Source organism: Orbicella franksi, chromosome 15 (assembly GCF_964199315.1).
Source record: "Orbicella franksi chromosome 15, jaOrbFran1.1, whole genome shotgun sequence".
In the NCBI taxonomy this organism is placed as follows: Eukaryota; Metazoa; Cnidaria; class Anthozoa; order Scleractinia; family Merulinidae; genus Orbicella; species Orbicella franksi.
The window spans coordinates 9,181,901-9,207,650 of NC_138159.1; the positions used below are offsets into that span (position 1 = coordinate 9,181,901).

The following is a 25,750-nucleotide window of genomic DNA, read 5'->3' on the forward strand; positions in this document are numbered from 1 at the left end:
AGGCGTGGTATTGGGGGATTCATACTGATGTCATTTGTTTTTTTACATATTTGCTCATTAGCATACGGCTTTGCGCGCAGAAGGAAACATGTTAGATATGAATTGACTCCAGGCAGCTAAAGAGCTGGTGAGTGTATGAAAATACATAGTGAAATGTTAAGCTCCTTGGGTGTATTCAAGGAGATAGTCTTTCAAAAACTCCAAATTAAAGTAGGTGGCAAGAGCGCTAATGAGCTCATACATTCTTTGTAAAATTGCAGTTTTTAAACCTGTTTTGCACAAGAAGTATGCAATAAATCAGGCTCATATTCATTGGCAGAGTTAATCGTATTATGACCTTTTAATATTCAGAACTGACTTATTTGTAGCTCCATCAGAAACTGAATTCCATATGCTAATGAGGCAAATATTGTAAACAAGGATTCCCATATTACATTCCTACCTCCCCATAACGGCCACCTCTCTTTTTTTTCCCTTTCCCTTCCCCCTCGCCCATTTATCCACCTCACAACTTCTCCCTCGGTAAATTTCCCTCGCCCCAATCCCTCCAGTTACCAAATCCAAGATGGCGGTCTAATACGAGAATGTGCACTCGCGCGCCAATAATTAATACGCCTGCAATTTCCTCTGTCCCCACAGAGAACTTTACTGCTAGCATAGTACAGGAATAAATGTCACCTGTTGATCATGCTAACTGGATTTCAACCAGTTTTTGATTGGCAACAATTATGACATACTCGACATAAATGGCATCTTGTATTTACTTTATTAGCTTCAGATGATCACGGTACGGAATATTAAATTATTTTCATTCACTACACCATTTGTTTTGGATTCAATTTAAATTTTTCCGCCAACGATAACAAACTGCTAAATACTGTACACAAAATAAGTTGAGGTAATCACCCAAGATCTCTGTTAACAAACGTTTGGTGCTAAAATTGAATGGACCTTAACTATCACGGGTTTGGGAGCGATCGTGACGGCTTGGCAACTTGTACGCGGCTTACAAGTTCGCAGCGGAAAAAATATAACAGATATAATGTATAAAAAATTACAACGGTGACTGAACGCTTTCTAGCACAACTACACCCCTCAAATTTAGTTAAAGCAATACTATGCCTCGTACATAGACTTCGCTATTCATAGACTGTTCAGAATTCGATTGTTACCAAATGTTATTTGCCATCGGATTCCCATACATACACTGTTATTTCTGACGCGTATTGCCTACCCGTCAAGATGGCTTCCAAAAATGATAAGGTCTATGCACTGCGGGATTTTTTGTTGCAAAGTAATGAAAAGGTGCGGTTAATAATCTCGCTCCTTGGCATTTATTTTTAGATTAGAACCACGATATCACTGGATCATATCCAAATAATTATTAAAGAATACGTTTTATTTAAACTTAAGATCATCTTGTTTCATGTACGCGTTAAGAGTACTACATGTATTATATTTCGTGGAAGAATCAAGGAATTTCCTTGAAATCTAACTAAATTTTGTTTTGACAGTAATTTTTACAGCTGCAACGATTTAAAACATTTTTTTTGTATTTTATTCGCTTTGTCGTGCTACAATAGAAAAAAGTAAAAGCACATTTGTACGAAAAATCAATCAAATGATCACGGTACCGAATATTATATTATCACTGATTCACCAAACTATTGGTCTTGGATTTCAATTTCATTTTCATATAATCCATAACAAACTACTTAATATTGAGCCCAGAATATTGTAAAATAATCGCTTAAGATGTCTGTTGGTTCTTAAATATGCTCGCTTCTCGGCAAACTTTTGGAATAGAACTGAAATATCGATGAAGACGCTTTTTTAACTGAGGATCGTAGCCCGGAGGACTATCCAGAGTCTAATTCCGTTGCCAGAGCCCGCGCGTTGTCGGTCAGCGTTCATTTACCGAACGCCCAATCAAAAACCTGGACTAGGAAATCCTAAAACCGGTTTTTGGGTATGTCTGCGTTCAATTCAATAATGGTTTCTGAACATACGCAACAACAGTAGCTGGGGTGACTAATGCTGGCTCATGTACTGATTTCCCCCGGATTGCCAATCAAAAGAGCGCGGCCACTCGAAACAAGATTCTACTATGGAAAGTAATGCGAGGACACCTATTATTTCAGCTCCTCCTCTGAATGTGCAAATGGGCAATGAAGTCCCTTGGGACATCCTCCTCGGGCGTGATTCCGACACATCCTGGATTTATATCTGCTGTTGTTGGGAGACTGAAGAGGAAAAAATGTACCTGTAAGACACTGGACACATAAATTCTGTCAAGGTACAATAAAAGTCACACCTAACAGACCTGGGCCTGGTTGTTCGAAAGCCGGTCAACGCTAAACTAGGATTTAAAGTTAACCGAAGCGCTATGTCAGGATTATAAGTTAACTAAGCGCGAAGCGCGCAGACCATAAATCAAACAGGAAAAATGAGGATCAGTAAGTTACAGTCTGTACGGACCGAGAACAAGAGGTTACTAAGATATTGACTGTATCTCTACGGTGTGTCAGACGGGTTCTGGAATGATTTCTATTCGCAAGGAACGGCTTCAAATTTCCCACGCACGTCGAAATCAAAACGAGCCAATTTAAAATCGTTGTTAAGTCGTTAGCACGTTTTAAAGCACAATTTAAAGTAAACGAAATTTTTAAAATTTTACCTGCTGTAAATGTTATTAAAGAGCACTTGGCGGTAAATCACAGTACATTTTGGCAACAGAAACAGCTTTAAATTATTAGCGGGCCGTAGAGTAGAATACGCCCCCCTAAATTGACCGGTCACAGCGCGCGTAGTAACTGCGAGATATTTAAGCAATAGGCTGATAAACCACGCGCGATGTTGGAAAAACACGAGAAGAATTCGTAAATCACGAGCCGCAGGCGAGTGATTTACGAATTCTTCTCGTGTTCTTCCACCATCTTAAGTGGTTTATCAGTCTGTAAACCATAAAAACTTGTGGTCTATTCCTTTTATTATTAATAATAATTCAGAAGACACGCGAAATTTCCATGAGTTTACTGGCACAATGAACCATAGCTGATTGACCAATCAGAGCACGCGCATTCATTTAATTATTATATAAAATGAATAATAATACTAATGTTGTAATCGGTTGACGGTACCAATCGTAAAATGACGAAACAAACAACGAAGTAACTGAAACGGGTCCAACTTGTACGTTTATTCTCCTCGCGATGACAGTATGCGAATATTTTCTTACAACACGATCTCGATAATACGACAGAACAAAACAAAAGGCTCAAAATACAAAATCTCGTATTACATGTCAACTGGTAACTCGGGTAACACAACATGTCACGGTCACGCAACTATTAGTCTCTTAACAACTAATAATAACTGGAAATCACTATTTGAAGGAATTTTAGTTAGAATTCTATCAAAAATATAATATTAGACTATTTGTTATCCATTTCCGTGAGGTGACCGTTGATTCAGCCCTTAGCCTCGTCAACTATCACCCCATGGAAATCTTGAGCTCATAATATTAAACAGAAGCAAACAGTCAAAACATTTGATAACATTAACCAACCTTTAAAAAATCAACAAGTCCTTGAACCACAGAATACACTGAACTCATAGCTTGTTCTAACTCATTCCACTCTGGACATGCTGCTTCTGCAGAAGACAACCAAACAAAGGTATATTATCAGAAGTGTAGCCAGCTTTTGAAGACGTTGTTGATCTGGCTAGTAGGCGACACTCTGGATGTCTGGAGGCAATTTTTCAGATAACACCCTAGAAAATGCGTTCTCCTTAACTTCAGAGTGATTTTATGTGTACTTCAACAGTACTTATATTTCAGAATCTATGTTTCAGTTCCAATATTTTAAATTTTTAACAGGCACAAAATGGGCCAATTTTGACTCATTGCTAAATAAGTGCACTACCTCACAAGCAGTGGTTGTATTTTGACAGCACCATAGTCTATTCCAGGTGTTCAGTTGCCTGGAGGAGGCTAACAGCACCCAAATTTTAAAATTATTTTATAGAATTAATTCTAGTTAGCAGAGAATTGTCCAGTACATTAGTTTTCTCTTAAAAATGCTAAATATGTGCACTTGACTTTAACGGTATAAATATGATTCACTATGATTTAACCCTATTTGATATACCTTTGCAAGAAAAACGATGTTGGTCTGGAGGGGGAGGGGATCCCATATAAAAAGGACGGGGGTGCTCATACAAAATTTGAAGAAGAATCCCCAAGAGGTACCGATATCCTGTTTTTTTGGGTGTGGCTTGAAATTCTTTTCCCCCCTAACCCTAAATGGTACTGTGAAAGCTCCAGCTTTGGACCTTTTGAGGCTGAATACCCTAAGAGCTACCAAAACCTCTTTTTTAACCCTTAAAAGGTAGGGTGAGCCCCCCCCCCCCATTCTTTTTTATGTGGGAGTATCCTTCCCAGGGACATTAGATAATATTGCCAATAAATATATTTTCAAGATCGTTTAACTTAGCTCTAGTCACTGTTAATTGCAAGAGGAAAGGTTGAGGGTCAAACCTGTAGAGGCATCAATCTGGGACAGCAATTCAAACTGCTTTTGCATCTGGCAAAGATTGCAAGGATCCCCAGATCTCTGAAGAGAAATGATGAGCTGCTCAATGCTGTCAGAAAACGAGGCTGGTGATTGTAGCTAAAACAGAATGAAATGCAATGGATTAACCATGGTTTAATTTAGAAATAACACTGAGATAGAACTGCTGGGAATGCAATCCAGGGACTTTAAAAAATCAACAAGTCACCAGTTAAGAGTTATCAGATTATCTGCCCAAGTGTGTTAACTGTTTATTATCGTAAACCATCAAAATTTGCAACTAGCCAATCAGAAACCGTGTCTACTGTCCTGATATCCTGCAAAATGAAGGCCTAATTGACAAGATATTTTAGTTTTAATTTTCTTTTTTGATTTTTTTTTTTTTTGATGTGCCAAAATAGAATTACAGTACATTTGATTAATAAATAGCAAGGCTTCCTGACACGATGGCTGGATTTAGGTACAACATACCTAACCATACCTTTTTGGTGTGCTTCAGGCTTGTTTGATCTTGTCATGGTTATTTTGGCTCAACCAAACTGGCCATGATATCAAGGCTTTTTGACACGATGGCTGAATTTTGGTATGCTTTGGTGGCCTTGGCGGGGGTCTTTTGGTATGCTTTGGAGGCCCGGGGGGGGGGCACTGCCATATATGGGCTATATAGGTATGAGCCGCTGTGAAGGGTATGGTTTTCAAGCAGTTTACTCTAGGATAGATTTTATCTAGAGTAAGGAAACCAGGAAATGCCACTCAAAAATATGAAAAAAATCAAATATGCAAGTTTAAATTTACGCAAATCAGCCTCAACAGTGTTGATAGATGGGGGGATTTGGGGAGTTCACTCTAGGCTGAATTTTGGTATGCTTTGGTGGCCTTGGGGGGGGGGCCTTTTGGTATGCTTTGGAGGCCCTGGGGGGGGGCACTGCCATATATGGGCTATATAGGTATGAGCCGCTGTGAAGGGTATGGTTTTCAAGCAGTTTACTCTAGGATAGATTTTATCTAGAGTAAGGAAACCAGGAAATGCCGCTCAAAAATATGAAAAAGACCAAATTGGCAAGTTTAAATTTACGCAAATCAGCCTCAACAGTGTTGATAGATGGGGGGATTTGGGGAGTTCACTCTAGTATAGGTTTGCAAAATTCAGCTGAACTAGCTCTGGTATAGGCTAAGGGTTCCAGGGTCCCAGCAGCACATCCCCACCCAGAAATTCCCAAAACAACCCCCCCCCCCCGGGTTGGAGACATGTCAGGCTTGTTTGATCTCGCTATGGTAATTTTGGCTCAACCAAACTTGCCCAAATACAAACCATGTCTCAAGCAAACTCCCCTGAAATGTCATCAAAGCATACCAGAAATTAGGTAAATTTAGGTATAAAAATTTTTCTGATTGTCAAAGTCTTATACATTTAGAACTGACATGGATACGGCTGAACTACTGGTAATACATTTTAGAACTCAGAGGTACATGTACATTATCTAATCCATCAAATGTTTTTGCCCACATGTGATTAGTCTAAATCAAATGACTGAACGTGCCCCAACTTTCCAAGTGATGAAGGTAATTAAGGTTTAAGTCTGCATACCAGCCAAGTGGCCCATCAGATGAGAGCTCATCCCTGTTTCTGTGAGCAGGAAGTGACTAGGAGTATTTCTACTTCCCCCTGGTTAGGACACTAGTCTATCGCAGGGTTACCCCCAGCATTAAATTCACCCATACCCACTTATACACCTAGCTGGGTGGAGAGAGGCACTGTGAGAGGAGTGTCTGGCCCAATCTTGAATCCCCAGCCAGGGCTCGAACTTGGACCGCTCGATCCGGAGCAAGCTCACTAACCTTGAGGCCACCATGTGATATTCCCCAATAATTTTTAAAAAATTAATATTTGCAGGATAATGAACGCAATAGCCTCCATTTGACTTTAAAAATATACTCAGATATTTGTCCTTGGACATATCTGCTCCTTAAAGCTCACAGTTTTTATTGAGCTTCACTCCAAGAAAACTGCTTACTTCTCAGAAAAGCTCTTAATTACCCCAAAGAAACAGAATTTACTAGTAGTTTGAACATTTTGACTGTGTTTACTAGAAAATTTAATTTTAGAATCTACAGTAATAGTTACTCAAATTATACTTGCTGATACTAATCAACAGAAAAAAATCCAGTTTGCAATTTATAGTTGTAAAAGATTTGGTTCCTCTGATATAATTGAGTTTCAAACAGTGCCATGACTCCACTTACAATTCTCTCAACAAAATTGTTACTAGTTCTCAAACCTTGTCAATAATTGACTGCATGTGAGACTTGTGATCTTGGTCACCATACAGCAGTGAGGACCACTGGTCTGGGAAGATGTGCAGACCTGCTTCTGTAGCAATTTTTACTATCTGTGCATCATGCGTCTTCCGCAAACCATCATATGTACGACACTGATACAAAATAAACATAAATTTTTAAAAGAGGACATTATGCTTTACATAAATTGTTAATTGCTACTATTTTTCTTAATTCATTTGAAAAGTTAAAATAATTGGACAATGAGCTGGAGGTTTCTTAGTGGGCAATCAAAGTCGTGAACCAACTGTCAAAGTCCATTAAGAAACCATGAGTGAGCTGTCTATTGTTTTAGCATTTAATTTAACCCACTGACAAAAAAGTCCTTATTTTATAAGCATCGCACAAACGCAAAGTAAAAGCCATTTGCAAAGATTGACCAGCTTCTCGTAAAGTGCATTGATCATTAGATCATGGTCAATGATGTGTAGCCAACACGATGTCAGACTCAGTGTATTTACCTGCTGGTCTGTTAGTTGGTTTTGCTGTACCATTTAATTAATAGACTGCACTTTCTCGGAGTTTAACCCACATGGGATGACAGGAGAACACGAGAAAGGCCCAGTGGGAGGGGGAGCTCTCTCATACAACAAGAATGGGGATGCTCACCGCACTTTTAAGGGTTAAAAATGCAGTTTGGTACCTCTCAGGGTGTTCAGTCTCAAAAGGTCCACTGCAGAAGCTTTCACAGTACCCTTTAGGGTATTGAGCCAGAAAAAACAAGGAGACAATGTGTTGCATTATAATTGGTACCTCTTAGGGGTGAAAAACATCTCAAGCCACACCCACAAACCAGGATCTTGGTATCTCTTAGGGGAGAAAGGCTTGTAACTCATGAACCATTAAACCAAACCAGTGAATAATGGTAATGAGTGCTTTGATTATCTCTGATCTTGGGATGGTTACTATAACCCACAATGGACTATGCATTGAGTCTTGGCCCAAAAGGGTACCTATTTCAGGTTGGATCTATTCAAAATGGTTCAAATTTCAGTTAATATAATGGCTGATTCATCAAAGGGTGATAAAAGGACAAGGGCTTGAATCTCAGTGCAGAGCCTTAATCCCACATGCAACTGAGCCCCTGCCCTTTTGGGGATTTTATCCTTAAGAGTCCCGAGAAAGGCTTAATCTCACAATGAAGTAAAAACACTCATACTGTACCTGCTCGTCTAGCTGAAACAGAGCTGATTCATTGTCTTTTCTCTCAACCTGAGAAAAGTCTTAGCATTAACATCGATAATAATACGTTCTTATATTACAAAATGTAGCTCACGCAGATTTAACTAACAAAACTTTTACAGTAAGAGGCATTAACATTAAAACTTTTAATTAATGTCATGATAAACATTTTTTAACTTTAGCAGCCATTAGGGCTCAGCTCGCCCACATGTACACAAAATGGTAGATGTGAGTATACTCTTTGAGTAAATAACTCTGGTAACATTTACCATGATTAAGTTAGTTCAGCAGGGCCAATAACTAAAATCAACCAAACAGATTGCTTCATTGCTGCATTGCTGGTCCAATATTCTCTAAATACAGAACCAGCACTGTCCTGTACATAAATGAATGATCCAGCAATATTTACTCTTCAGTAAAGATTTTCTAAAATTTTCAGTCATGAAATAAATCTCTTAATTAGTTATTAGCCAAGTTTGTTCAGGACCATACTGGGAGAATATCAGCTGTCAGTCTTTTTTCTCTGACCTGTGATTTGAGGTTACTCAAAAATATCTGGCTCTTGGTCATTAAGCACAGATCTTGAGCTCACTGCACTCGGTCTCTAACCATAACCTCTGGACAAATCATATTTTCCATCCATTCCTCGCCCCTGCGAAATAAATTCCCAGTAGTCTGGGAATTCCTAGGAATTCCTAGAAATTCTTAGGAATTCCAAGTTATTGCAAGACATGCAAATTATGCTTTATCCAAGACCTTGGAATTTCTGGGAATATTTGGGAATAGTGGAAGTATGACTGGGAATTATTGGGAATTCCTAGGAATTCCAAGTTATTCCAAGCCATGCAAATTATGCTTAATCCAAGACCTTGGAATTTCTGGGAATATTTGGGAATAGTGAAAAGTATGACTGGGAATTTTTGGGAACAGCTAAAACACATGAAATATTGTGTTTGAAATTTCTATAAATTTCCCAAAATGTCAAAATTAAAGATGAACTCAGTGCATGAATCAGTTTCTGTGAATTAGTAAAAATCAACAGGATCATTTCCCTGGAGTTCCATACCTTTTTATTGTTGTCAAGCTCCAAGGTAATTATTTCCAAACAAATGTTACTACATTAATTCCAGTTTAAGTCTGACAACTCAACATAAAACTATAGCACTCATAACATTGCTTTTTAGATCCAACCTGATTTGTTAGTGTATATGTGCCCGTATGGACCCTTAAATCAAACACCCAGAGTATAACTGATAGAAAAGTGGATGCTCTCAGATCTGATAAATAGATTAGGCAAAAAATTCCTGTCAGCATAAATGTATATATATTATTTACAATTCCAATAAAACCAAAAGTATATATATGCATGTATATATTTAATATAATTGTAGATTCACACACATACCCATCACAGCCCACTGTTGAACAATTTTTGACTTGATCCTTTATGACTTTAGGAAAAAGAGGAAGACATCTCTCACAGATGTCAGAAATGAAAAGCTCACAGTTTCCACACGCTTGCTGTACAAAACTGTACTGTGACATTCTCTGGATAAATTACCCGTAGTTTCATTAAAACAAGGATATCTTTAGTAGCCTCTCATTGTCATACAATGTCTTGAAATTAAGGCCAGAATAGCCATACAGGCATATTCTTTGGCAGAAAATGTTCTTTTCTTGTGAACAATTAGTTTCACTTTCATCAGGGGAGTCCAGTGAATGGCCGTCAGTGTCAGAGTTCTCAATTTCTTCAGAGGAGTCAGAACTAGAAACTTCAACATCATTATCTGAATCACTGTCTGTGGACAAATCTGAGTTGTTGTGTGTATTACATCAATTGGTATTTCTGTAGTCTTTTCAGGTACAGTGTATAGGCAACTCAATTTCATCAAATGCTTCTGTGAAGCTTCAATTCTTGCATAAAGGTTGACTCCATAGTCCATCAAAGTCATCCACAACATTTCTGTCAATAGCCATCTCACTCAGGCGAGCCGAAAACTCTGAGGTGTTCTGTTCATGGTGCTGGAAATGATCTCCAGGAAAAAGTGATGCAAGAGAGAGAGATGACATCAACTGGCCTGGGAAGACTGCTTTAAGCAATTTATGTGGTCAAATCTTGTAGATTTTGGTATGGGTATAGTGGGATCATCAATATGTTTCTTGTATTTCCTTGTCCTCGCGGTCACTTTAATTCATGACACAACAAAATCAAAAGAATAAAAAAGATTATGAGTCAGTGGGAAACAAATAAATAACTGACATAAATAAATGACAAATAAAAAAAACCTACATCTTGATATATTGAAAAGACTATAGATCTCATATAATGTTAATCCTTATAAATAATTCAAAGGAAAAAATGATAAGCATTGCAAATTTCTACTTGCTGCATCGTGCTGACTGGGTGTTGAAACACGTGGGCTCTCAAAATAGATTTGGTGCACTTACAACAAGCTTAAGCTTATTTTGCAGAATTTATCTCGTTTTCTCAGGTCGATCTGAAACCTTTTAGGTGAATTTCGGCTTTTGGGGTTTTTAAAGAGCACACAATGCATTGGAATGAGAAAGTATCATCGCGGGCATGTAGTGGAGGGACAGTGGGTTTTCGGCGGAATCGAACAGGAATCGAGAAAGTGCTTCATTGTATGCGTGGAAGACAGGACTGAAGGACATTATTGAAGCATGTACAAGAATGGATTGAACCAGGCACCACCATAGTGAGCGACTGCTGGAAAGCGTATGTGAACCTAGATAAGTACGGATACATTCACAAAACTGTAAACCACTCTGTAGAGTTCGTTAGTCCTGAGGGTTATGACACAAATAAACAGGAAGGACACTGGAGGCAGATGAAAGTGAACCTTCCTACGCATGGAAGGAAGAAAGAACATTATTCGTCATATCTGGCCGAATTTATTTGGCGGTATGTTAACCGTGGAAAAGATTTGTTTATCGTATTTCTGAAGGATGTTGCACGTGTTTACAAATTAGAATAGTTGGACACGAAAGTTTGCTTTGAACTAGTATTTCTGATAGTATTTCTGACTAAACGATAAGTGTAATGGTAAAATTGTATTTCTGACAGAACGATCAGAGTAATCTTTTGTTTTATAACCGTTGAACTAGAATTTGTGACTAAAGGATAAGTGTAATGGTAAAATAGTATTTCCGACAGAACTATTAGAGTAGTGTTCTGTTTTTTAATCCGCGAAGTTCATATCCGCGTATCCGCGTATCCGCGTATCCACTCCTATTGCTCATAGCTTCGTCCCCAGGGTCTCTCTTCTTTCCATCCTCGTATCCGCGTATCCGCGTATCCGCGTATCCAGTCAATTTTGGGGGTTAGCTTTGAAGTGGCAGGGTATTCTGCAGTTAAGCCACAGGTTGGACTGTTCAAACCAGCTTCCTTCTCTGATGCTCTTTTCTGTTCTGTGCCTTTTTCGTCCAATTTGCCTCCTGCATTCCCAAACATAACCATCAGAACGGTCACTGCACTCTCGAAGCTTCATTTCGGAACAGCAAATGTCACATATACGATTTGTCGCAAGAAGCTTTTCTTTTTTTAACCATTCAATGGTGTAGTCTTTCGTCCAAAGGTGATTTCGAAGCAGTTCATCATACGTCAAGAAACCAGTTTCGTTATTACGCCTTCCATAACTTCCTATAGAATGTGAACATTGTACACCTATTTCTTTACGCTCAACGGCCGCGCACCCAACTTGTATTCCTATTTTTCTTTTATGAGTCACAGAGTACATTTTCTTCCAATTTTCTCTTTACGCTTCTGATAAACGTGCAACGCATTACAAAATGTCCTTACCCTGTTTTCCGAATGCAAATTGACAACAAATGACCATTAATATTTCCATTCGCTTTCTGTTTCTTACACCGACAATAACTTCACACGCTTTGTTATAAGACATCTGATAAACGTATAGCGCATTAAAAGATGTCCTTATCCTATTTTTCATATGCAAAATTTACAACAAATGATCAATAATATTCCTTCCGCTTTCTGTTTATTACACCTACAATATCTTCGCACGCTTTGTCATAAGAGAAGACATTTGTTACAGCTTCTATTATTCTTCATCAACAAACAATACCACCAATCCCACTGGGCACAGGCAAAACCCAAACAATAACTTTGCGCTGTAACAATAATTGAAATCAGCCCAGTCAAACAACCAAAGACAATATTTTATGGTTTAGATAGCTTTCCTTTTGTTATATTCATTTACCCCCACACGAACTCACGGTAATATTATTAAACGTACGTTCTTATACAATTCAACTTTCTCTTTAACTTTATCGCACCTCGGTAATTCAATAGCACGGAAACCTCCTACAAATAAAACATATAAATATGACCTTGTTTCCATACCTTTTTACTCTAATTCCTCTTTATGTTTTCAAATTCATTATCTGTAATTATCAACAATTTTTCATTTTTGGTGTCAAAAAAAAAAAAAAATGACATGTTTCGCACATTTATGACACAATAAGCCCCTATAGCGTTTCAACAATAGAAACAACAAAGCAAATGATACGCTAACATGCCGACAAATAAATCCTACACAACGTTCTCTCGCCCATAGTCAAGCTGCACTGGCAATACTAACAACTACTTGATCTTGTAAAGATGTCTTCTTCTCGTCTTGCGAAGTTGCGAAAACAACCAGACAGCACCTGGGCACTACTTCAAAAATAAACAACAACAATAGAAACAACAAAGCAAATGATACGCTAACATGCCGACAAATAAATCCTACACAACGTTCTCTCGCCCATAGTCAAGCTGCACTGGCAATACTAACAACTACTTGATCTTGTAAAGATGTCTTCTTCTCGTCTTGCGAAGTTGCGAAAACAACCAGACAGCACCTGGGCACTACTTCAAAAACGTTTAATCGCGCTCCCGGATCCGTTCGAAAAACTTTCTCTGCCTAATGTTTGGAACTTCATCGTCAACAAGTCTCATTCCTTGAGCACTAATCCAGGATACGTATCCACAAGTCTTATCACCACGACAACTTTCATTGCTGGATCAGCAAGTACACTTGTCACTGGCACACAAGAGATGCCTCTAAACATCTATTCAATCTTCGTTGGTCCACCGACGACAGGGAAATCACAAGCCATTAAAGAATGTGCTGTTTTTCCGATGGTTGCAGTGGTCAGGGAAACAGATTCCTCATCTCCAGTAATTCAAAAGTGCACATCCTCAGGACTTATAAAGACAATCGCTGACAACAAAAAGGGATTCCTCTTGTCCGGTGAGATTTACGATGTCTTATTTAAATTACTGAAGTCCGACGAAGAGAACGCCACTGGAGACGTGCAAGTTCTGTGTCAGCTATTTTCTGGAGAGGAAGCTTCATACAGGTACGCCACAGAAAGAACGCGCGAGATTGCATCAAACACGCCTTTTTCCATACTTGGTGCTACACAAGTTCCGTTTGCCGCCCGCCTTGTCACGCTATTAGACCAGGGACACGGTCTTATTGACCGATTTTTAATAACATTTCCAAAATGCCTCAGGCCATCCCCACAAGAAACGAACCAAGCAGTGGAAGCATTAAAGGAAAGTGCCCTTTCAAATTGTGAAGATATATTCATAGAAATCGCTAGATTGCATACATCGCGCTCAAGCTACACACTGACGCAAGAGGCAAATGACACTGTCAACGGTCTCAATGAAGAGTTCATTGCAGAAGTCAATGAAGCCATTACAGAAGGCAGGACCCCGCCAAAGACAAAAAAGATCGACGTAATTCTGCGCGTAGCTGCCGCACTCCATGTCTTCAACCATGTCGCTTCGCAACTTCTCGAGCATACACAACCCACACCGCCAGCAGACAAGATTGAAAGATCAACACTCCTCAGTGCCATTGATTACGTTACTTGGGCCGAATCACAGAAAGAAATTTTTGTTGAGGTAAGCATTGTACATAGTATTTCACTTCCCCTCATCCTATCTCTCTGAGATACAAAACATGTAAACAAAACACAGGTCTTCCTTTATAATACAACGTGATAACATCCAAAAACGCGCAGCCGAATAGCCATAGTCACGTAAGTAGCGAAGTGTCAATTTCTCGTTCTAAAAACGTGAAAAAAGAAAGTAATACACAAACTGTGTAGTCGCGTAGCAAGGCTTAAAGATTTGTTTATAGTTCGAGTGGCCGGGTATTCTGCAATTTCTCCCCCACGTACATACCCTGCCATACACACGAATTTCCACGAGACCGCTTACGCCGTACCCAGTCGGTAACTAATTTGAAATGCACGTAATTTTAAATAATGTCACAATGGCGTACCTATGCATTGTGCTTGCTACACCGTACGCAGTGTTGTCTTTTAACGACTACCTTACCAACGGAAAATAATAACCCGTAACATGGAGAGTACAGTCTACGTTCTTTTAAGAGTCAGAGCCCAACAGAGCTAAACAGAATGTATGTTTTCCGTTTTAAAAATGATAGTTTACGTAAAATAAGCTAAAATAGCACATTTCACAAAGAATTTCCAACCGATGTTGTGCTTCGAAAAAAATTACCCTAAGATCACACAGCGAAGAACCTAAGAGCGCGCCTAGCAATAAAAAATGTGAATACAAATCATTCGTTCTTTAAAACAACGACCACGCTTTCCAATTCATACGAGTATAATAGCGCACATCTGTATTTTTTTGACCACAAAAACAAACATGTCCCCCTTTTTTATGTGATATTTTTAGTTCCTGGGCGAGTTGATAACACCAACACTGGACGACGAAAAACCGCAGCCGACAGCATTAGCAGTGAAGACCGCCTGCATCCTATTCTCCGGACCTGTCTTCACCTTCAGGGCATTCAAGCAGAGCGCCACTCGAAAGTTGCGTGGGATTGCGGAAGCAGAATTTCGAGATGCCATAGTCAGTTTGGAAAACTCTGGAATGGGAAAAATCTTTTCCTTCAGGATCCCGCGAACCACAAACCCTGTCACAGTTTTTGTGAAGAATAACCCAGATTCAATAACATGGCCGAGTGATCTGTGCTCACAAACAGAGTTTCGGCAAAGATACCAGTTACCAACGCATCGCAGTGTCACTCCTGCCATCAAGAGAGGGTTAGAATCAAGAGGCCATGTACCCTCAGGCTTTTTCAGTGATTAACGACGATCATACGAACTATGTACAACACATTCCCATATCTTTTTGAACTAATTTTTGTCGTAAATGATATTCTGGTTCCATCGGTTAAGAACATTTTCCAATCAATATAAACTATGTAAAATATTTTCACATGTAGTTTTCGAAAAAGTTTTCATTAGTTAATGTGATTATTACATTTCAGATTGGCGTGCTACAGTCAAAATGGTTTTAAATATTAAAACATTTTACACTTCATGGATCAAAGTATCTTCGTCCATTAATACTTCGAATCTTGGATTATTTCTAAGGGAGGGCTGGTGTTCGCCACCACGTATCCACGTATCCGCGTATCCACTTCAATATACACTTGGATTATTTCTAGGGGAGGGGTGCTCTTCCCAACCACGTATCCACGTATCCGCGTATCCACTTCAATATACACTTGGATCATTTCTAGGGGAGGGGTGGTCTTCGCCACCACGTATACACGTATCCGCGTATCCACTTCCATATACACTTGGATTATATTTAGGAGAGGGGTGGTGTTCGCCACTACGTATCCATGTATCCGCAGTCTTCAAGGAAGCAGCTTTGAAATGGCAGGGTATTCTGCAGTTACTCCCAACCTGTCCATAGAAGAGGTTATAAAATTTACGTACTGGTGGAGCCAAGGATTAGAGCAATGGCAAATTAAACAGCAACTTGGCCTTGGCTCCCACACTGCAGTGGACTGGGACATGTTTTGTCGCGAACTTTGTGAAGTGACACTGTTTGAAAACCGAGAGAAACTTGGAGGACCTGGAAAAGTTGTACAAATAGACGAATCGAAGATTGGAAAGAGAAAGTATCATCGCGGGCATGTAGTGGAGGGACAGTGGGTTTTCGGCGGAATCGAACAGGAATCGAGAAAGTGCTTCATTGTATGCGTGGAAGACAGGACTGAAGGACATTATTGAAGCATGTACAAGAATGGATTGAACCAGGCACCACCATAGTGAGCGACTGCTGGAAAGCGTATGTGAACCTAGATAAGTACGGATACATTCACAAAACTGTAAACCACTCTGTAGAGTTCGTTAGTCCTGAGGGTTATGACACAAATAAACAGGAAGGACACTGGAGGCAGATGAAAGTGAACCTTCCTACGCATGGAAGGAAGAAAGAACATTATTCGTCATATCTGGCCGAATTTATTTGGCGGTATGTTAACCGTGGAAAAGATTTGTTTATCGTATTTCTGAAGGATGTTGCACGTGTTTACAAATTAGAATAGTTGGACACGAAAGTTTGCTTTGAACTAGTATTTCTGATAGTATTTCTGACTAAACGATAAGTGTAATGGTAAAATTGTATTTCTGACAGAACGATCAGAGTAATCTTTTGTTTTATAACCGTTGAACTAGAATTTGTGACTAAAGGATAAGTGTAATGGTAAAATAGTATTTCCGACAGAACTATTAGAGTAGTGTTCTGTTTTTTAATCCGCGAAGTTCATATCCGCGTATCCGCGTATCCGCGTATCCACTCCTATTGCTCATAGCTTCGTCCCCAGGGTCTCTCTTCTTTCCATCCTCGTATCCGCGTATCCGCGTATCCGCGTATCCAGTCAATTTTGGGGGTTAGCTTTGAAGTGGCAGGGTATTCTGCAGTTAAGCCGGAGTTGCTTTAGTTTCGCCTGTAGCATAGCTTCCTCATCGACGGTAATGTCGCTTGCAACATGGGCTTGATCGGCTGCTGCGCTGGTGAGTTCGTTTTCCGCGCCTGATGACTCCTGCAAAATTTTCAGAGCTGGTTGACGCCTCGGTAGCTGGGAGGCCTTGCGTACCCGGGCAGTGAGGTCCAGGCAGACCACAAATGTGGATGCTGTGGGGAATCTTGCATGCCGCGCATGTAATGATTCGTTTGTCCTCTTCTTTCTGGTCTGCCATACTTGTTATCAAGGAGCGTTCGAGGATCACAACGAATCGGTAAAACTGCCAAAATGCCAATAGTGCTTGCGATTGCTGGCTATTGCATACAGTGAATACTAAGAGTATAATGCTCGCTGAATATACTAGTGTGATTGCACTTTTACCAGCAGCCAGTGATTAAGTATCTATCGAACTTAGGTACGTGTACAGATATAGGTACATGCGGTGAAATTTCGATTACAAAATCGTTGTGCAATGAGGCTGACTGAGTCCCAGTATACACGTTTGTAATTTAGACAGGCCTCAGGTAGGATGCCGATGCCTTCCCTCAAGTAAGGGTATAAATTCATTTCATTGCACACGGAGGATAAAATAAAATAAGATTAGCACCATAAGTTCCAGGGCTGTGCTCTAGAGGTGCCCGGGTCCCACAGGCCACTAACGTTGGCCTTTGGGCAACTGGAAAAACTTACTTTTTTCAAATAAGCTTAAGTGCTGTGCACCCAGGATTTCATTTCCTTTGATCACAGCCTTGATAACCGTAGGTGCATGTACATCTATTTTCAATAGCATTCTATCCAGAAGGGAAGAGAAATACTCCTATTCATTTCATGCAACAGACACAGAGTTATGGTGTAAGTGTTGGCCGCACTGGCCACTACATACTGTAGCTGAATGTTCACAGGCGTTGCATGATGCTATTGATTACTGAGATTCACATCGTGTCTCTTACTTGGTTGGTTCTCACTTACATTGTGTATAATAAATTCAAAGCCAAGCGACAATAAATTCAAAACATTTGTGAAGGTATACATGTACATGCATGTACCTAGTCTTATTAAGTACATCATGTAACTTCTCTACTTTCTATCAATTCCCTTTAGGAAGTGAGAACTTATATCAAGAGATGACCTTCTTCTGCCATGACGATCTCTTTATGACCTGGTGGACTTTACATTTCATTCAAAATATGAAGTGGCTGGACTGAAGAAACATCCCATGTAAGTTTTGAGACCTTTTGATGCTTTTCTTGTGCAATTCAAGACAATTTGCGCCCTCGTCCGCTATCACATGATAGAAATCTCAAGCTCATAAACTAATTGTTTAATATAAGACTTTCAACACTTCCTGTGTGTGAAATTTTTATAGAGTGGATTTCCAATACAAGTTAAAGATTTAAGCTCAACTTTTACAAATTTCGATCCCCACATGTATAATATCATGCCACAGGGTTCAGTGGGCAATGAAGTGTGGCTTGGGCCATGACCCAAGAACATTTGATTTTCTTGCCTACAGTATGTTAAATACTATACATGTACATTTTATACTTGATTACACAACTGAAAGTTCAAGCAAAAATATTAAAATTTCTTATTATAATGATAGTAATAAAAGTGAACATTACATGTACTTGGTTAACAACTCACCTGGAGGCCCTTTTAATAGTTAGAATAATAATAATAATAATGATAATAATTACTTATAATGATAATAATAATAATAATTACTAATAATGATAATAATAATGAAGACGTTGTTTAAGGAGGGTTAACAGTTAATAGCCAAAGTCTAATAAACTTGTGGCCCTCGGAAAATAAAAAAAAACATACTGAAAAATGAACAATACTATGAATACAAATATATAATATAACAAAGATGAAAAACCTAAAGTTATGGGAGATGCGAATAGTTGAATAACAATAATATTAGAAACTTCCGTTTAATATAGATATAAATAGATACAAAAGCTAAATCCTAAAATTGTCTAAATGTTGCTGCGCTGCAAAGATCGTTTTAAATAAATGAGTTTTCAAGGACTTATCAGAGTCTGATTTTCTGGTATTTAGAGGCACATTACTCCAAAGTCTTGCTGCTGATAAAGCAAAAGAACGTCGTCCTCCAGTCTCACACCTTTACAGTCTGTATTGTTTTAAGTGTTATGTGTATGACACGTGAATAATAACAAACTTTTTTATTTATTATTTTCTATTATCTACCAGAGAACTTAAAGAGACAGTGAAACATGTGGTCCGTGTTTCAAGAGTGTAAGTTGTACAAAATGTACAGTATACTAGTTATGCAGTGTTTTTTGAAGGGTTTACCATGGAATATCCCATGAGTCACTTGCATTTCCTTGGTTTACACACAAGATTTTTTGGTGAGTTTGTATACCAAGAAGATCACACAAGTGCCAAGTAGGATATTTCATACATGTAGTACAGGTATACCAAAGAACATGTTGCATGTAACTATTATTTTAATACCATGCCATAGGAAATACAGTGGCAAACACAATTAACTCGGCACATGCTGGGAAAGTTAGATGTATTACTGTCGAGTATACAACACCTTTACTCTATTCTGATTGGGTATATTTTTAAATAGTATGGCGCACTGTGTAAATGTACCTATCTACAGAATGTAGCATTTGTACATGTACCATGTTACTATGGGACGATTTTACATGCACACAAATTCTGTCTAATCAACATGTACATTTAGTTTACTACAAAACTGTTTCAAGAAACAGGGATTTTAAACTACCCTTTACTTGACCCATACTTCAAATATTAAATCAATTACTAGACAGTCTGAGTTTAAGCACTAACGTCACTTATTCAAGAGTTTGATTTAGGTTTACGAGAGTGCACTGTCTGCTGAAGACAACCATAAGAATTGCAGGGGATTAGATACAATAGGGTAGCATCCCAGTTCAAGTTGAGAGCGTGTCTGTATTGCGGCAATAGTCCAGTTTTGAGTTAATTGAGACTGCTGAATAAAAAGGGTCATGTGCAACATCATCTGTACAGGTATATGTACTGTGTTAGTGTCTTTGGTCATGTACAAAATTTATTACCTTTAAACTGAAGAAAACCTGAAAATAATAGTTTATTAGCTAAAATATAGAAAAACACCAAAGAGCTACATGTAATAATAAACAATAAAGAAATACTGTAAGGATGGGATTGACACAAATTTCAAACGACGAACTTGAAAAATTTAGGTTTAACTTTTCAATGTGCAAACCGTGACATAGTGACATAGATCCCTCAATCTGAAGTGAATTATCCACAAAATACCAGCACCAAGGTGATGAAGTGTAAGATGAAACAACATGCAGAGTTGCCCTTAGTTCATGCTCTCACCCATATTTACAAATATTTCACTTCAGATGGAGACAACTGTACAGATACATCTTTAGTCTTGTTATTCAGCAGCCTTGGTTAACTTTAAAGTGGACTATTTTCCCAGGTGAACTGCATATTACCAAAACCAGAGTGAAATGGTAGTGCTCTTCTTATGTACTGGATCAGAACAACATTGAACCTGCCTGTCTTGTTTTCAGGTATTTTTCAGAAGACTCCACCCAAGAGATGCTCGATGAGTGGAGTTGTTGATGCGTCATTATGATGTTACATTTAGCAAAGCAATGTTTTACTTTTCTCTGTTTTTGCCAACAACACTCTTGCCTGAAAAGCACAACAGTGGGTTCAAGTAGGTAGTAATTTGTTTATTGATCATAAATGCCGACATCAGGGGTTTCATTAAGGGCCGGGCACTGCACAAATTAACTGGCTGTGAGGAAGATTTTGCTTACCTGGTTTGACAATCTACTAGGTAAAGTTTTCTTATAAAGAAGTTCAGTTCGAAAGGTTTCACCTGCTAAATTCTGTGATTAATATGACCGCATGAAGACTTGACACATACGTGTTCATGTACAAGACAGATTTTGTTCACCATGTTTGTTGTGCATGTTATGTGAGTGATAGACTTGTTCGTCACAATTGAATACTGCAGCAGAAATTCCATGCCACGCCCGGCAAGTATAAGTGAACAGTTGCCATATTAGTAAGCATTCCCTTTGCGATCAGTGAGCAATCAACGTTATTAGAATTTAGTGCAAATCTGTAATTTTTTTTGTTCTTCTATTTACATCCCCGTTAGGGGGAGCATCACGTATGGTCTTGGGCAATAAAGACCCAGCTACCCCCAGTTGAGTTGGTGTGTATTTAAATGGCTGATATCCAATGACCATTAATCCTGTTAAAACTCTGGAAGTACAAAAATTAAGGTACATTGTATCCAATGTTCAGTTTTGATGGAATTTTATTCAGACATCACACTACACGTACTTGTTTGCACATTACAACCACATGTACATGTTGATGATTTACATGACTATATGGCCACTGTATCTGAATTTCACCTTGCGAAAGCTACATGTACATGTACGTGTATTAGCTTATTTTACGTATTTTAGCTACTTAAAAATTTGAGAGGTAATGAAGTATTAAATACAGTATACAGTATGTATGTATGTACATATGCATGTATATAAGAGTTTTACTTACATTTGACTATGTTAAACTTACATGTACCACCATAAATTGTTTAATTTCTTTTTTCATTAGAGGGAGATTTCCAAAGACTTCTTGGGAGACCCCCATTCCAGAAGAATCTAAGCTGAAGGATGATGACCTGACAGCATTTGTAGAGTGCTTCAAGCCTGCCATCATGCTAGCAGTGTTTAATAAGAGTGGAAGCACTTGTCAGGGCAGATGAGTCATACCCGGCTGGCCACAGCCATGTTCCACCATTGCTACAGCTGGTGCTCCCTGGAATCGACCCTAATGACTTTAGGAAGGCTTTGGTGAGTGTAGATATCTGAAATAATTGAGATCAGCAGGTCAAGCTTGTGGTTTGTGAGAGGACTATATGTTATTTTTTCGGCTGAGAGGTCCATAGTGAAAAACTGTGACCGAGGTCTTTTAAGTCTGATGTTTCACATACTATGGTAAAAAGCTATTAAACATTGCACCGTAGTAATGCAATTTCTCTCTAATTATTGTTTAAGGTTGCATCCTTACATGTGTAAGTGATGGTTTGTTACCTGATCCACCAACTTGAACAATTTTTCATTTTGCTCGAAAGTTTCAAGATAGTAAGGGCCTCCTCCATGTACAGCAGGACGAGATGGATGAATTAAAACATTAATGGTGAGTATATAATTTAATCTTGTTGCCCTTCGCCAACGGAACAATTTCTACCTTCCTAAAGTTAAGTTCTTCCTTTCGCTCGCAATAATATTCTCTTTGCTGTGTTGTAAACACCTTCGTTCATAAACCAAAGAGTCGTAGTTTTGCCGTAATCTCTACGATGGAAAGTTTCAGAGAAGGATTAAGAAATAATTTTGCGCGATTAGTTCGTAAGATGTTTGCGCTGAATTTGTTTGCTATTTCCTGTTCTTCTCGTTACCCGTTGCTCTCAGGTCATACGAGCTTTGGTCGCTCCTTCGGGCCCTGGTAGCAACAGTGTAACTTGGAAATACATTTGTCTCGAGAAAAAAATTATTTTTCTCTTTATTTTCTTCTTTTTAAGCAGAAGAAATGGCTTAACGGCGAGGATGACCCGCCGAACGAAAGAAGAGACTGAAATACACGAGGAGTTAATGTTATTCAACAATGGAGATGGCAACGAGATAAGAATTTTAATTTCATAACTTTCGATTAAAATGGTGGCAATATATTGTTGTAAGGATTGCTTGACGAGGCTTTTTTTTTCTAGCAGAAAAAGTCGTAGTATTTATTTGTTTCGAACGACTGATACATATAATTCAATAGCTAACCTTCGACCGTAATTAATCTGAGATCTCGATTCTGGTAGCCACCATTTTGGTCGAAATGATTTCGGGAAATATTTTAAGTGAATAAACAACGTTGAGTTTTTACGGTGGCACTATATTTGGCAACACCATCTAAATCTTTGTGGTCAAAACGCGACAGTTTTATCTCTGGGTGGGTTGTTTTAAGGCAAAATGCGATTTAAATGGCCGGTACGACAACGAACTTCTCTCTACAACAATTAAATAAATTGTCTTGCCAGAATTCAAATTATCTTCAAACATTAAATTCTCATCGAATAAAGCTTCAAACACATAATTCAATAAAGCAGAAAAATGCCAGGACAATGAAAATTACTTTTGAAAGGAGTACGGATGGTCATCTGAATTAATCACATGAACACACGATTATATCATGAAATTATCTGCAAACATGTTCAACAATCTGAAACACACTCTAAAACGAGTATCAAGACTCTCGCCAAAAACGTCGTTTGCAAATAACAACGCAGATTTCTAAAGAAATACGAAGATTCCGAGGTATTCCAAAGATGGCCGACGATAAAACTCTGGAGATCACTCGAAGATCTGCGAAGACTTCCGAAGATTTCCCAAAGGTAACGAAAGTTTTGTTAATTCGGAAGGCTAAAAGTTCAAAGATTACAAACTGCGTTCCAAAATCATGTGATCTCGGAGATAGTCATCTTTCGCTGTAAATCGAAGCGTTACTTACGTTAAATATCTTCAGGTTATTGAACATACTACACAACTCTCAATTTTTTCAAGTGCCACCTTAACAACAGATCAGCGGTTGTTTATTCTCTAGATATTGAAAGTTTACATTTCTAAGATCAATATCTGGTTTACAAAAGGTGTTTCAAAAAGGGAAAAGCAGAGAAGTATAGCGAGAACGATAAACAAAATCGACTAGGAGATATTTTCTTGATGTGCTACCAAATTCTCAGAACTACAATGAAGACCAACTGAGGCAATCGTTACCCTCCGTAAATACAGTAGTTTTTGTACACATGTACGTGTAGTTCCAAAGATTCTTGTCGTGTGTATGATTTATTTCACATAGAGGCATAATATTTATCATCTCATGGTTTTCCTTTGTTTTGCAAAATGATAATGAACAGCGGTTACATTAAGGGCCGGGTACCAGACAAATTGACCCACTGTGAAGAGAACTTTGCCCGGCTACTTCACCGATAATTTATATAGTAATGTTGTTGCCCTATGCTGTTTCCCCGAGACTAACAGTCATCTAAAAAAATAAGCTTATTTCAAGTCATACAAAACACGATTTTGCCGGTAAAAGTACACATTATCTCTGTTGTATCTTCAAATTGGCCTGCAATTTCGCCCAATGATGCTTTGCAGAAACATGTTATGCACAAAAACCCACTTGAAAAGTGTCAAAATTATGCGGCAAATAACTCAATAATTTTCTGCTCCCGCAAAGAAAAGGTCCAGAAGTAGGTGGAGTTTCATGCAAAATAAACGTTGGGGCGCGACACATTGAAAGGGTGTTATTTACTTTGTGTCAAAGTAGCACTGTGAAGTGAGAAGTAAAAAGTTTTTCGTGGATAATCTTGCTTAGGAGAAGTGAATTATTTACATATTCATTTACATTAACAGGAAACTTCAACCTAGGAGCCTGTTTTGATTAGTACAGTCTTCTTGTTCAAAACCTTTTACTTGCACAATAAAATATTAAATGTACTTCCACATTTCCCTGCAAGAGTTAATGGTTTGAAATTAACCGTGAAATCCAATTACTGCGAAACTTGCCAGTTCATGGTTCGTTGCTATTTAGATTTAAAGCGAAATTAACATAATAGAGCGTTTTCATTGTCACGCAGTAAAAAATAAAATAAAAAACCATGCAGTGGATAACGTCAAGAAATTGTCATATTACAGAAAATAAATAAAGACATTTCTCCAAGTTTAAGGTGTGTGCGTTGTCCCAAAGTTGAGATACTTTATTCGTGGAAACGTTCTGCACAAATTTACAGAGCCTAGTATGGAGCCACCATGTTGGTGTTCCTCTGTGGTACACCAATATGACGGCCAGAAAATAGTGTTAACATCTGGAACTTTCTTTGGTTAACTTACAATGATTATCTGCACTGAACAAATAAACAGTTAAACAAGTACTTTTCCAAATACGACAATGTCTTAAATAGCTAAAAATCACGAGATAAATACATATTTTTCGACAAACTTTATGTCACGCACCGCCATACATGTAACTTTGAAATTCAAAATGCGCTGGTCTCCAAATGAAGGGCGCTATTCAGCTGGAAAGTTGTAAACAGATATAACTTTAATACCTCTTATGCTTGATGAGAAAAACTTTGGTGGCTCTTTAGTTTTGGATTTAAGAATTTGATGATGTCACGTGAAAATGCTCTATAATTTCGAAAATATACTTGAAAATGTTCTTTTTTTCTGTCTATAAAGTGTGAAAGGCTAGAAATTAAGCGACAAAATTATTGATAGTCATCTCAATTGGTTTGGTGTTTTCACTGGTTTCCCAGCACATGACCAAGTTCGAGTCTCAAGTTTCATTTTTCTATAAACAGCAGACAAAAAATATAACCTGTTTGCACCAAATAAAGAATAGTATCACGCTCAGGTTCATCTTTCTCCTGGACATTGAAACCTTTATTCTGAGTTATTAATTCGCTTTTAAAATGATGGAAAGAAGGAAACTCGTACATCACAAAAGTCAATCCAGAACGCTGTTCGCATGGTTTGCTAACGGTACATTTTTCACCATTCACTGTATTTAAAAAAAAAAAAACAGAGAATTTAAAAATTCTTGCAAGCATCTGTGCAAGCCTAGAATTTCAAAATTTTCTGCTCCCTACCTTTGCAAGGCCCATCGGGCCTTACATTTTTTCTGCCTGGCTGTCATAGTCTAATGTCCACCAGCTAAAAATCTTATTGAAACCCCTGATAATGAATTTTAAAGAAAGAAAAATAA

At 38.4% G+C, this 25,750-nt stretch overlaps 1 protein-coding gene and 2 long non-coding RNA genes across 8 annotated transcripts in view; 2 read left to right on the forward strand and 1 right to left on the reverse strand.

Annotated features, from left to right (window-relative positions):
- Window positions 1-725: 725 nt before the first annotated feature.
- The window catches only part of LOC145470447 (roquin-1-like), a 66,723-nt gene continuing 41,698 nt past the window's right edge, over window positions 726-25,750 (reverse strand). The window contains exons 3-8 of one of the 4 annotated variants that reach the window (XM_081454257.1): window positions 21,512-21,803; window positions 8,076-8,123; window positions 6,854-7,006; window positions 4,541-4,673; window positions 3,569-3,654; window positions 726-2,243 (exon numbers count right to left, since the gene is read on the reverse strand). In XM_081454257.1, the coding sequence (XP_081310383.1) occupies window positions 2,133-2,243; window positions 3,569-3,654; window positions 4,541-4,673; window positions 6,854-7,006; window positions 8,076-8,123; window positions 21,512-21,655 (675 nt within the window). In that variant the 5' untranslated portion in view covers window positions 21,656-21,803 and the 3' untranslated portion in view covers window positions 726-2,132. Of the gene's footprint in view, window positions 2,244-3,568; window positions 3,655-4,540; window positions 4,674-6,853; window positions 7,007-8,075; window positions 8,124-8,621; window positions 10,646-21,511; window positions 25,720-25,750 lie in introns of those variants that run through there. The other 3 variants (XM_081454256.1, XM_081454258.1, XM_081454255.1) reach the window with 3 other exon arrangements.
- On the forward strand, window positions 16,515-21,638 carry LOC145470490 (uncharacterized). Of its 3 annotated transcripts, XR_014042496.1 has the most exons (4): window positions 16,515-17,195; window positions 18,023-18,139; window positions 19,139-21,210; window positions 21,551-21,638. It is a non-coding gene; the product is annotated as an uncharacterized LOC145470490 (long non-coding RNA). The 3 variants fall into 3 exon arrangements; XR_014042495.1 differs by having other exon boundaries at window positions 16,515-18,139; XR_014042497.1 differs by having other exon boundaries at window positions 16,515-18,139; window positions 20,311-21,210.
- LOC145470375 (uncharacterized) overlaps window positions 23,310-25,750 on the forward strand; it is a 31,982-nt gene continuing 29,541 nt past the window's right edge. Inside the window, exon 1 of the long non-coding RNA XR_014042483.1 lies at window positions 23,310-23,375. This is a non-coding gene — a long non-coding RNA (uncharacterized LOC145470375). The remainder of the gene's footprint in view (window positions 23,376-25,750) is intronic.